The sequence below is a fragment of the Pecten maximus genome, chromosome 10 (assembly GCF_902652985.1).
Source record: "Pecten maximus chromosome 10, xPecMax1.1, whole genome shotgun sequence".
In the NCBI taxonomy this organism is placed as follows: Eukaryota; Metazoa; Mollusca; class Bivalvia; order Pectinida; family Pectinidae; genus Pecten; species Pecten maximus.
Genome location: NC_047024.1, coordinates 12,010,549 through 12,022,924, shown reverse-complemented (window position 1 = coordinate 12,022,924; position 12,376 = coordinate 12,010,549). Strand labels below are relative to the sequence as shown.

General features: G+C 36.6%; 1 protein-coding gene across 1 annotated transcript; it reads left to right on the top strand.

Annotated features, from left to right (window-relative positions):
• Positions 1-2,826: 2,826 nt before the first annotated feature.
• On the top strand, positions 2,827-12,305 carry LOC117336244 (N-acetylglucosamine-6-sulfatase-like). The gene is made up of 12 exons (XM_033896719.1): positions 2,827-3,235; positions 4,193-4,252; positions 4,490-4,693; positions 7,262-7,327; positions 7,533-7,631; positions 8,207-8,371; positions 8,754-8,836; positions 9,041-9,159; positions 10,512-10,615; positions 10,754-10,966; positions 11,228-11,338; positions 11,874-12,305. Exons 1-12 carry the CDS (start codon positions 3,095-3,097, stop codon positions 12,114-12,116), a joined length of 1,608 nt encoding a protein of 535 aa, XP_033752610.1. The 5' UTR covers positions 2,827-3,094; the 3' UTR covers positions 12,117-12,305.
• Positions 12,306-12,376: the final 71 nt, after the last annotated feature.

Genomic DNA, 12,376 nt, shown 5'->3' with positions numbered 1-12,376 from the left:
TCTAACAGCAGACGACGGCAGGACTATTTTGCCTTAGTGAAATAGGAATATGGAGTACAAGTTTTGCAATTTGAATTAAAGACTAATTTTAAGTCATAACTTTAACAACGTTAGGACATGTGTATAATAAATAAAAATTCCAGACGAGATATTCCTAATTACCACAGTTATTTATACAATTAACTGATAGTTATGGCGCGGGAAGGATGTCATAATTAAATATTTTTGCCTAGGCAAAAATCGAATATTGCTTAGGCAAAAATATTTCAGCCTAGGCAATATTCGATTTATGCCTAGGCAAAAATCGAATTTTGCCTAGGCAGAAATCAAATTTTGCCTAGGCAGAAATCAAATTTTGCCTAAGCGGGATCGAATTTTGCCTAGGCAGAAATCGAATTTTGCCTAGTTCTAGGCAGAAATCGAATATCGCCTAGGCAGAAATCGAATTTTGCCTAGGCAATATTCGATTTCTGCCTCTGCCTAGGGAAAAATATTTAATTATGACATCCTTCCCGCGCCATAGATAGTAACTAAATATCTCCACAAGGCAGATCAAAAGTGAGAGGTACATTTACATGTGGTACTAAAAAGTATGTGTAGTCACAGGCGTCTGCTTCTGGTTAGTATTAATAGAAGAAGAAAACAATAGACCCTACTCATACTATATATGTCGATATAGTATGTGTAGGGTCTATTTTTTTCTACTATTGATGCTAACCAGAAGCAGACGCCTGTGGTGTAGTCCACAAAAAACGTAAGTCTTTGAATTGTTCAGCATATTACAAATAAAAAGTAATGCATGGTAGTCTACTTGAAAACAAGTTAGGCACTACACATAAAATATATAGAAAATAAATAATTAATAATAATGAAATAAATAAATTAAATAGCAACTCCCCAACTCTACTGACCAAGCTGTTTTTCACCGTTATTTTTAAACTGCTATTTAAGAAATTAGCTTCATTTTTTCAAGCGTTAAACTGGTGATCTAATTCAATCACAGTATATAAATATGCAATGCATCTACCTATATCATTGTGTGTGTCTGTGTGTGTTACCATGCCGGGATCCAATCGTATAAAGCACTGCCTTCGATTACTGAGAAGATTGTGGAAGCTTCTAAGGAGGGTTTGGAGGAGAGGGCGATTGGCAGACAGCTAGAGTACTGCAGAGGAATGTGTCATACCGAAAGAACAGACCTCCCAATGTATGTACAAGAACTCGCATGAACCCGTCGACAGCTCCTTGAATGACAAGAACTGCGTCATAGGAAAGAGGAAGACGGTTATATATAAGGACTGGATGAAGGCGGTCGACGAAAGTGGACTTCCAGGAAAGTTCACGGCCTTGGTATACCAATAGGGCGTGCTTCTCAGATTCGTGTGGTTATTGCTTGTCTATGAAGTGTACTCACATCTGTAGAGGCGCGAACTGTGGATCTGCAGCGATGGATGAGTGTACCACGGAATTTCAACAATGTACAACTCAAGAACCAGACTGAGGACTGAGGAGTTTAACATGGTACAACAGGTCATCACACTGAGGGAAAGTGTAGACGATAATGTCATGGGAGGGAAAGTAGTGACACGGACAGGAAGCAAGTGGAAGGCCGAAGATGCATATAGAGAAAAGACAAGAATGGAAAGGACATACTGCCGAGTCCGACCAACATGTTTTCCTGAGACATTAAGGGCAATGCGGCATGCATGTATATTTTGTGGGAGGCCAGCTCAAGTCGTATTGCCAGACGGAAGGTTAACATGGTGGCACGATCAGGTCCTTTAAGAGAGAACAGCAAGCCTTAAATGTGCCAAACAAAAGCATCGGTCTTTTTCAAAGGGGCACAAATTTGTCAATTTTTGAAGGCTGGAGCAGGAATAAGGAAGGGTCGTTCGAAGGCAATAGACTACTAGCGACAGCAGTGGATTAGGAAATGAGGCCAGACATCTATCAGAGCGCGGTACGATGACTCATTGGTTTCCCAGACGAGGTGGCCTTAAACCCACCCCGCTCAGATATTGGGAAGACAGGATGGAGGAGGCAACTGAAGTACCAGCAGTTGATAGAGGAATGTCATCAGCAGAGATGGAGAACATGGTGTTGGCCAATAGAGGGCGGATCTAGGATATTACTTAGTATTTGGTCAATCAACCTGGCGAGACAAGAGTGGTAGGAGCAGACGGAAGGAAACTGGCAGTGGCAGCAAGCAGATGGGCACAGATTGTGTCCAGCTGGATATAGAGTAGAGGGGGAAAGACGGAACGGTCACTAGACACAGTGCTACACACGAGATGACGAGAGGCAGACATCACTGCCCGAAATGATGCAGCAGGATGAACGGAAAGTTGCGGGGAAATCCAACGCCACAAACTACGACAACCTCTAGCAGTAGTGAGAACTAGCCCGAGTTTCCTCTGGCTCTGACACCAGACATGATGTATGGTATCAGAGCCAGAGGAAACTCGGGCTATAGTGAGAACCAACCAGTCTCTGGTTGGGCCTGATCAAGCCAGCCGGCGCGTCTCTTGAGGACGTCGAAAAAAGCTCCGAAACACATGAAGAAGGAAAATCCACCTGATAATCCAGTATATACACGTACATAATGTACCTGTATCATACCTATCCTTTTATTTAAGTCCAGTCCATAAAAATAACCCCTTCACCCCCATTTTATTTTACCACGATTCCGTTATTATTATTTATTCATGTATAACATCATTCTATCAAGGTGTAGGTAATAGGTGTTTGTATACTTCGACCTTGACATCACAATTTACGGATGAGGAGTTGTAGAATGATAACAAGTGAACACATACATGTAGTGTACACAGGTATACATTATGTGTGTATATCGCCCGCTCTGAACATCATATGCTTTATCTATACAGATTGGATTAACTGTGTATCACAATCGGTTGACAATGTTTCCGATAAAAATAACCGCTGGCCTTTCACAGGAACCTATATAAGTTACAATTCTCAGACTTTTATGTCACAAATGTTTATAATAGCCAGACGTTTTGTATTCAACCCATCGTTATCTAAAACAGAAAAGTGAGAGGAGTGAATATTCGTCATTTGCTTGGGAACGACCATGGTGCGAAATGACTTATTTATGGACGTGGTAATATGGACAGTTTTCGTGACAATGCTGACTACCCACGCCCAGGTTGATGCCACACCAAACATTGTTTTCATCTTAACAGATGACCAGGATGTAGAGCTGGGAGGCACGGTAAGGGAATTCAGATATTCCATTTAAGTAATAGAGGGGTAATAGGTATTGACTGCTGAAGCTGGCAATATCAAATTGTTTGCAGAAACGGGCTAATGATCTCAGACAAGAAGTTCTAAAGTATAGTAATCGTGACCTCGACCTTGATCATTCTTCCTTTAAGCCAGAAATGTCTTTATAAACGTCCCTTCTTTTCCCCCGTGGACATGGACTGTTGAAGCTGGTAATTATATATAACAGTTTGTGGAAACGGGAAAATGAGCTCCAACAAGAATTTCTTAAAATATAGTAATCGTGACCTTGACCTTGATCATTCTTCCTTTAAGCTAGAGATGTCTATATAAATGTCCATGCTTAAACTATAATAGTCGGATAATTGCAGTAGATTTAGGGTTTATGTAACCAAGAATAGGGCCCCGAGGTTTGGGAAATTTCTCTGTCACCGTCCTTAGTTTGTGGATGATAGAGTCCAGCTGTTCAAAATAAAATAAAAATGTAATACAACACAATGTTGACGTGACGTGATTGAAACGACGAAATGACGTCATTGTATTGTTGCCAGCACGTACTGTGTACCATACCTAAGAGTTACAACCTAGGGGATGACAAAGAAATCTTTGATAGATCAAACGAGAGACAAATCTGTGAGAGATTGGAGATATCAGCTACATTTATCAAAACCTCCTCAGAATTTCGGCATTGCTTACTTACAAACGGAACTCCACAGCTCATTTAAGTATAATATTTCTTAAAATATTTGGCGAACAAATCATATAAGGCATACAGTAGTAACAGTATATACATACATACATATGGAAGGTTAATATTCGTGGTATATTACATCTTAGAGACTTAACATATATTAGAATAGTCATTAAAGATATTATCATAATTCTACAATTGATTTAGAGATCTTTACGTTATTATGGATAATTGATTGTACATGTTATTTTACAGATTCCAATCGAGAAAACACGTGATTTAATAGGAGGCCACGGGAAAGTGTTCGAACAGTTTGTAGGGTAACCTACATAGACGATTGTGCTAACTGAAACGTGATTATGTTTTATAATAACATACACAATGATTACTCTATTGATGGAAATCTTGACTTTAATTATCATATAAAACATGAATCTTAGTGTGTTGAAATACATTTGACAGAAAACGATTTCGATGTAATTTACCTCTGGAAAATGAGAAGGCAATACATACAAACTGTTAAAGAAATGCAATTATATGGATTATTTTCAGTATGTGAACACGCCCCTCTGCTGTCCGAGTAGGTCCAGCATCCTAACCGGAAAACACGTGCACAACAATTTGGCAGTAAACAATTCTCTGGAGGGAAACTGCAGCAGCCCTGCGTGGCAACAGACACAGGAAGTAGATGCCTTCCCGACCTACCTACACAGCCAAGGGTACACCACCTTCTTCGCCGGGAAGTACCTCAATCGGGTACGATTTCCATGTATCTATATTTTGCCATTGTATGGCACTGCCACTATATAACCCTACCAATTCAGTTGCGAGTTCACCAGCTTATGAACTGCCAACTGAAATTTGAATTTAAAAAATTTCAAAAAAAAATCGCACGACAAATAAAAAATCGCAGATGGTAAATACAATGTATAAGCATTGAACGGCTTTCACTTGGCATTCATAGTCAATATGAATGCCAACTGAAAGCCGTTCAATGCTTAAATGTATTTTATCTATTATGTATAATCTAAAAGTCAATGCTGCCATCCCAATCACATAGCTCTCATAATATGTGTATGTAATATACAGTGTATATAGAAATACCGAAAATAGTTAATGTTGGGCAATTAACAAAACAAACCGTCTAAATACACCGTTATGTTGTATAACAGGAATAAGATGCATACACTATATAACAATATGTCATGTATTAGATGTATACACTATATAACGGTATGTCATGTATTAGATGTATACACTATATAACGGTATGTCATGTATTAGATGTATACACTATATAACGGTATGTCATGTATTAGATGTATACACTATATAACGGTATGTCATGTATTATGTATACACTATATAACGGTATGTCATGTATTAGATGTATACACTATATAACGGTATGTCATGTATTAGATGTATACACTATATAACGGTATGTCATGTATTAGATGTATACACTATAATATAAGCGATATGTCATGTATTAGATGTATACACTATATAACGGTATGTCATGTATTATGAGGTTATACACTATATAACGGGTATGTCATGTATTATATGTATACACTATATAACGGTATGTCATGTATTAGATGTATACACTATATAACGGTATGTCATGTATTAGATGTATACACTATATAACGGTATGTCATGTATTAGATGTATACACTATATAACGGTATGTCATGTATTAGATGTATACACTATATAACGGTATATCATGTATTAGATGTATACACTATATAACGGTATGTCATGTATTAGATGTATACACTATATAACGGTATGTCATGTATTAGATGTATACACTATATAACGGTATGTCATGTATTAGTTGTATACACTATATAACGGTATGTCATGTATTAGATGTATACACTATATAACGGTATGTCATGAATTAGATGTATACACTATATAACGGTATGTCATGTATTAGATGTATACACTTTGTAACAGTATGTAATGTATTATATGTATACACTATATAACGATATGTCATGTATTAGATGTATACACTACATAACGGTATGTCATGTATTAGATGTATACACTACATAACAGTATGTCATGTATCATATGTATACACTATATAACGGTATGTCATGTATTAGATGTATACACTACATAACGGTATGTCATGTATTAGATGTATACACTATATAACGGTATGTCATGTATTAGATGTATACACTATATAACGGTATGTCATGTATTAGATGTATACACTATATAACGGTATGTCATGTATTAGATGTATACACTATATAACGGTATGTCATGTATTAGATGTATACACTATATAACGGTATGTCATGTATTAGATGTATACACTATATAACGGTATGTCATGTATTAGATGTATACACTATATAACGGTATGTCATGTATTAGATGTATACACTATATAACGGTATGTCATGTATTAGATGTATACACTATATAACGGTATGTCATGTATTAGATGTATACACTATATAACGGTATGTCATGTATTAGATGTATACACTATATAACGGTATGTCATGTATTAGATGTATACACTATATAACGGTATGTCATGTATTAGATGTATACACTATATAACGGTATGTCATGTATTAGATGTATACACTATATAACGGTATGTCATGTATTAGATGTATACACTACATAACGGTATGTCATGTATTAGATGTATACACTACATAACGGTATGTCATGTATTAGATGTATACACTATATAACGGTATGTCATATATTAGATGTATACACTATATAACGGTATGTCATGTATTAGATGTATACACTATATAACGGTATGTCATGTATTTGATGTATACACTATATAACGGTATGTCATGTATTAGATGTATACACTATATAACGGTATGTCATGTATTAGATGTATACACTATATAACGGTAGGTCATGTATTAGATGTATACACTATATAACGGTATGTCATGTATTAGATGTATACACTATATAACGGTATGTCATGTATTAGATGTATACACTATATAACGGTATGTCATGTATTAGATGTATACACTACATAACGGTATGTCATGTATTAGATGTATACACTATATAACGGTATGTCATGTATTAGATGTATACACTACATAACGGTATGTCATGTATTATATGTATACACTATATAACGGTATGTCATGTATTATATGTATACACTATATAACGGTATGTCATGTATTAGATGTATACACTATATAACGGTATGTCATTTATTAGATATATACACTTATACACTATTTGTATTGGAATGCGGCAGCTTAATAAACATATTTGTGTCATGTTTTATTTCAGTACGGTAACAAACATGCCGGGGGCGTTAAACACGTACCTCCAGGGTGGACACATTGGAACGGACTGGTAAGTACACTGTGCCACGACAGTTTCAACTTATATGAATTACCATATATTGTACCTACATGCGGAGAACAGATCTCTTGCACTGCGTTACGGCCACCAGGCGAGACTGTAAGGTGCTGTATTCTACTGCAGTTATCATCCAAAGTAATGAACCACCGACATCAAGCTCTTCATCTTAATTTTTGATAATTTGTTCTTCGTTTAGGTGGGGAACTCTAAATACTACAACTACTCTCTTTCTGTAGACGGCGTAGAAGAAAAACACGGCGATGATTACGACAAGGATTATTTCACCGACGTCATCGTAAGTTATACACTCACAATACCACGACGTGTCACTTGTGCGCTCATTCTTCATAAAAGGGCTTCGAATTAACCACTAGAGGATGGTTTAGTTTGCTTATCTAGTTCCTGTGTAGATCTTCTTCAAAAACAATGTACATCAAAGGTACATGATTTTAATTATATTGAAAGTAAAACAAAGGTCCCAATTTTTAGCGAGTTAGTAACAATATAAATAGATGTACCGGGTACAGCCAATGCGATGTTCCTTTTGTTTCACCTCCGTGAAGTTGATTACTTATTCATTATTCCTTATTCCATTACTTGTTCGATTCCATCATTGCATATTCGTTTCCCCTTTATTAATTAGCACTTCAAATGGTTCAAAACTGATAATTGAACGTTAATTCCCCTTACCTATTTGAACATTTTATTCCTTTTCCATACCTTATTACTTATTCAATTATTTTATTACTTATTCGATCACTTCATTACTTACTCGTTTTCTCTTTACTAATTAAGACTTTAGATAGTTCAAAACTGATTATTAAACATTCCCACCATTCAGTCCACCATTCCATTTCTTTGTTTTAACAGAATAGAAAGGCTACAGCGTTTTTAAACTCGGCCCCACACGCTCCGTTTTTCATGATGCTGGCCACACCCTCTGCCCACGCCCCCTTTACTCCTGCTCCTCAGTATCGGGACCACTTCAGCCAAGTCCGGGCCCCAAGGAACGGTTCCTTCAACAAACATGGCTCGGTAAGCGTGCTCTGATTGGGCAGTGTAAACTCCGATGGTGTTTAAGTTACTCTCTCAGTAACGCAATGATAAAACGAAAGAATCTGTTGATATTTATGTTAAATGAGTTTTGCCTTAGCTAGATACATCAATACTGCGTTTGTTATTGTGATTGTTTGAGCGTTTGAGTGTTATGGAAATGATGATTCTGATTATGATGACGTATGTAGCCTCGAATACAACGATTGGCTATATCTTACAGTACGTCACATGTGAACAAACTAAATCAATGCAAAGAAAAAATATATACAGAATTTGTTTCTCTTCGCTTTTAAGACTTTCATTTATTTTATTTTTAATTTAAATGTAACACATTGATCGTGTTTCTAACTTCTTATTCCAGGATAAACATTGGTTAATACGGCAGGCGATAACACCCATGTTGGACGAATCTGTCCAGTATCTAGACAGTATATACAGAGACAGGTAACTACTAGTGTTGTCCGTCCAGTATCTGGACAGCATATACAGAGACAGGTAACTAACAATGTAATCCGCTACTTGTACAATACGTTCATGTGCCTATTGTAGTGGTAATGCATACGTACAATAATTTACGCCATCGCACTTTGAATATTCTTGTACTCGTTTACCATGAATGATTTCCGTTTCACTGTTTGTGACGAGCAGGTGGCGCACGTTACTGTCGGTGGACGATATGGTGGAGAATATAGTTAACCTATTGACTACAAAAGGCCTTATCGATAATACCTATATCTTCTTTTCGTCCGATAACGGTTACCATGTCGGTAAGTAAATAGTTCACCATACCAACATCTTTCGTCTTATTTTTTTTTTGTAAGCAAATAAGAGCACTAGTATTTACTTAGCCTCTTTGAAACACAAGCTAAATCCCAGAAGCTCTGCAGACTGCGGCTTCTAGCAGTGATGTCACTTCTTGAATATCATATTTCCACGTAAAATTGGTTTTATAAAAAAAAACAAAAACAAAAAACCTTGATTGTATTTAGAAAATGGCTTACCTAATTGATTGTTAAAGTGAATTGGTCTTACCCTTGAGGTATGTCCCGAGGAACATCATCCATACCACAGCATGAAAGGAAACCCAAATAAAGACTCCAAACCATCAAATCCCCTGAAGGAGAAAGAGGGCACGAAGGATGACGGACCAGAGACTGGGCCGCCACCACCTAACCAAGAGAATTGATATCTCTTACTCCTTACTCGGGCCAGGAAATCGTTTGGAGGTCCACTACTGGGTGCAGCCTCTCATTGACTTGGACATGAGGGTATAGACATACATGTATCACTGTCGCTTCGAAAATGTTTAGCGGACGGAATTGGGGATATCCAAGATTACATCAACTGGAGGGGAAACACGGAAGAATCGTTTGACATGAACCAACTTGGCAAGGAATGAAAGCACGATGGAGGCCTTCTTTAATGTTCCCAGGATTTGGAAGGAACAATCTGAGGTTCGTGCCAAAAGGATAACTTAGGCATACTAAGTCCCGCGACGAGACATTCACTTTTCTCGCGAGAGGGAAAAGCAAAATGGGGAGGACACCACGAAAGGTCAATGACTCGAAATTGGTAATATCCACACAGCGAAGATAAACCGATTGAACGCCCGGACGAATTTCTTAGTAGACATTATATAGGTCGATGGAGTTAAACCAAGATGGATGGCAAAATATAAATGATATCGAGACTGTGGTATCTGCTATTTTAGAATGGGTGTCGAAGATACCTAACAGATTTAAAACAGCTACTTTATAGGAATTGGTCATAAAAGTTATTTTTAGAAGGTAGAACGTTTTGATATTGCACTGTTGGTAATACTAGATTCTAATCCTGGTCTTAAAAGATCAACCATGCACAGTATGTTAATATCTATATGTAATATTTAGGATATATAAGACGTTTAAGCGGTATCCACAACATTGGGAAAGCGAATATACTACTTAAAGTGTATCTCCATAGAACACAAAGAAGATTTATTTTGACGGCATTTAACAAAATGTTATTGTATTTTCAAACAAAAGAAAAACAGTATTTCTACCTGCATTTTTTTTTTTTTATTAAATTTGAAAAAAAACAAACAAAAAAAAACCCCCACTTTTGCATCACTCTATTGTAGGCCAGTTCTCGCTGCCATCAGATAAACGTCAACTCTACCAGTTTGACATCCACGTGCCCTTCATGGTCCGGGGGCCGGGCATAACCCCAGGGACAACCAGTCAAGTAAGTCTGAATGGTACTTCAAAATATACTGACTTTATTGTATGTTCTTTAAATGTTCGCCATATCTATACAGTAGTACATGGATAACGGATCGTTCTTATTGTGTTTATGACGTTCTTATTGTGTTTATGATTTCAGGATTTAGTCACTAGTATTGACCTTGCTCCTACATTTTTGGAAATTGCTAAAATCCCGCCTCCGTCCGACATGGATGGCTTGTCACTTCTTCCAATGCTGCACTCCGATAAACCAACTAATACGCAGGACCGGAAATATCTTTTGATTGAGCACCACGGAGAACATACAGACGTTATACCAGGATGTCCTCAATATAACGACCAAAATATGGCGGTATGTCAAATAATGCATTTTTCTGTTGTTGTCTGTTTGATTCGTTATACAGAGTTTTGTTTAGCTTGTGTCTTCTGCTGTATGACATCTTCTCTCCAATGTCGCCGATATTCCGTCTTACAGTTCCGAAGAAATTTATTAGAGTTGTTGCCCCTTTTGCACATATTTGCTCAAAATAACTACAGACAGTTATATAATTAACACTAAAGTATAAAGCGAAGGCAAAATTTTCATACACAATTTTCATTTTGTCGTACACAGAACTGTCTGTCAGCCTGTGTTTGTGAGGATTCCATGAACAACACTTACTCTTGTATATTAGGCGGAGAGGAGGGACAATTTTACAAGTACTGTAGACTCGATGATGACGAGGTAAAGAATTTGTTCTTGTGTCTACATGTTAAGCTTGTTTTCCTTATTATATAGCATACGAGTTACACCGTTGTGATATTTAGTATCGCTGCAATAGTTGTACTTGTTGTAAGCCCTGTTAGAATGTCATTTACTACTTTATAGAATGTCGTCTTTTTATAAATAAAAGCGATACTCTTATCCAAATTTGAACTTTTTGAATTATATGTTATGTTCAATTTAGAGATTATTTTGTTTGAAAGACTGCATTTTGTCGTGGACCTGAATTCAAATTCTTTAGATATGTGAAAACTTTTATTGAAACCAGTAACGTATTTTTGTGGTAATACATATTGTGTTATTGTAGAATGATGCTTGTTTTTATTGTATTATTAGTCAAGATTCTAAAGGTAAATCATATTGGGAGAATGTGTTAATAAGTTGTCATAGCTTCTGGCTAATCATTTGTTACTGTATAAGTCTGATAATAAATATGCTTAGGTAAAAAAATATATATATATATTAATACAACGTCGTCGTTAAATTTTTATTACAGAATTTTGAAGAGTTTTATGACCTGCAAGTGGATCCTAGTGAACTTCGTAATATCGCACCTGTAATCAAGAACAATGTCTCATTTTATGATCACGTGACCAGAACTTTGTCACACCTGATTCAGTGCGAGGGATCCTGGTGTACACAGATCCCTAATGAGGAGCTCTCGTGGGACTTCAAACAGACCTGTATAGACGTATTTATGTATATAGGTGGACTTATAAAGTCAATACTTAACATATAAATGTGTAGCGGAAAAGGCCCTAATCATTGTGCCATCTAAACATTGTAAATCAAATTGTATACACTCGTTCAGGTAACGAAACTAGGAATATGAATTATACATATTTTTTATGTCAGAAAGTTGATTTGTTCAATATATGATTCTGGACACGCGTGTGGATTTTGTCAATAAAGATTAACATTAAAAAATGACACTTTCATATTTATTGATATTTCTCCCAAAATATCGAGTAAAAATGGACTTGTGGGATATCGGTACTC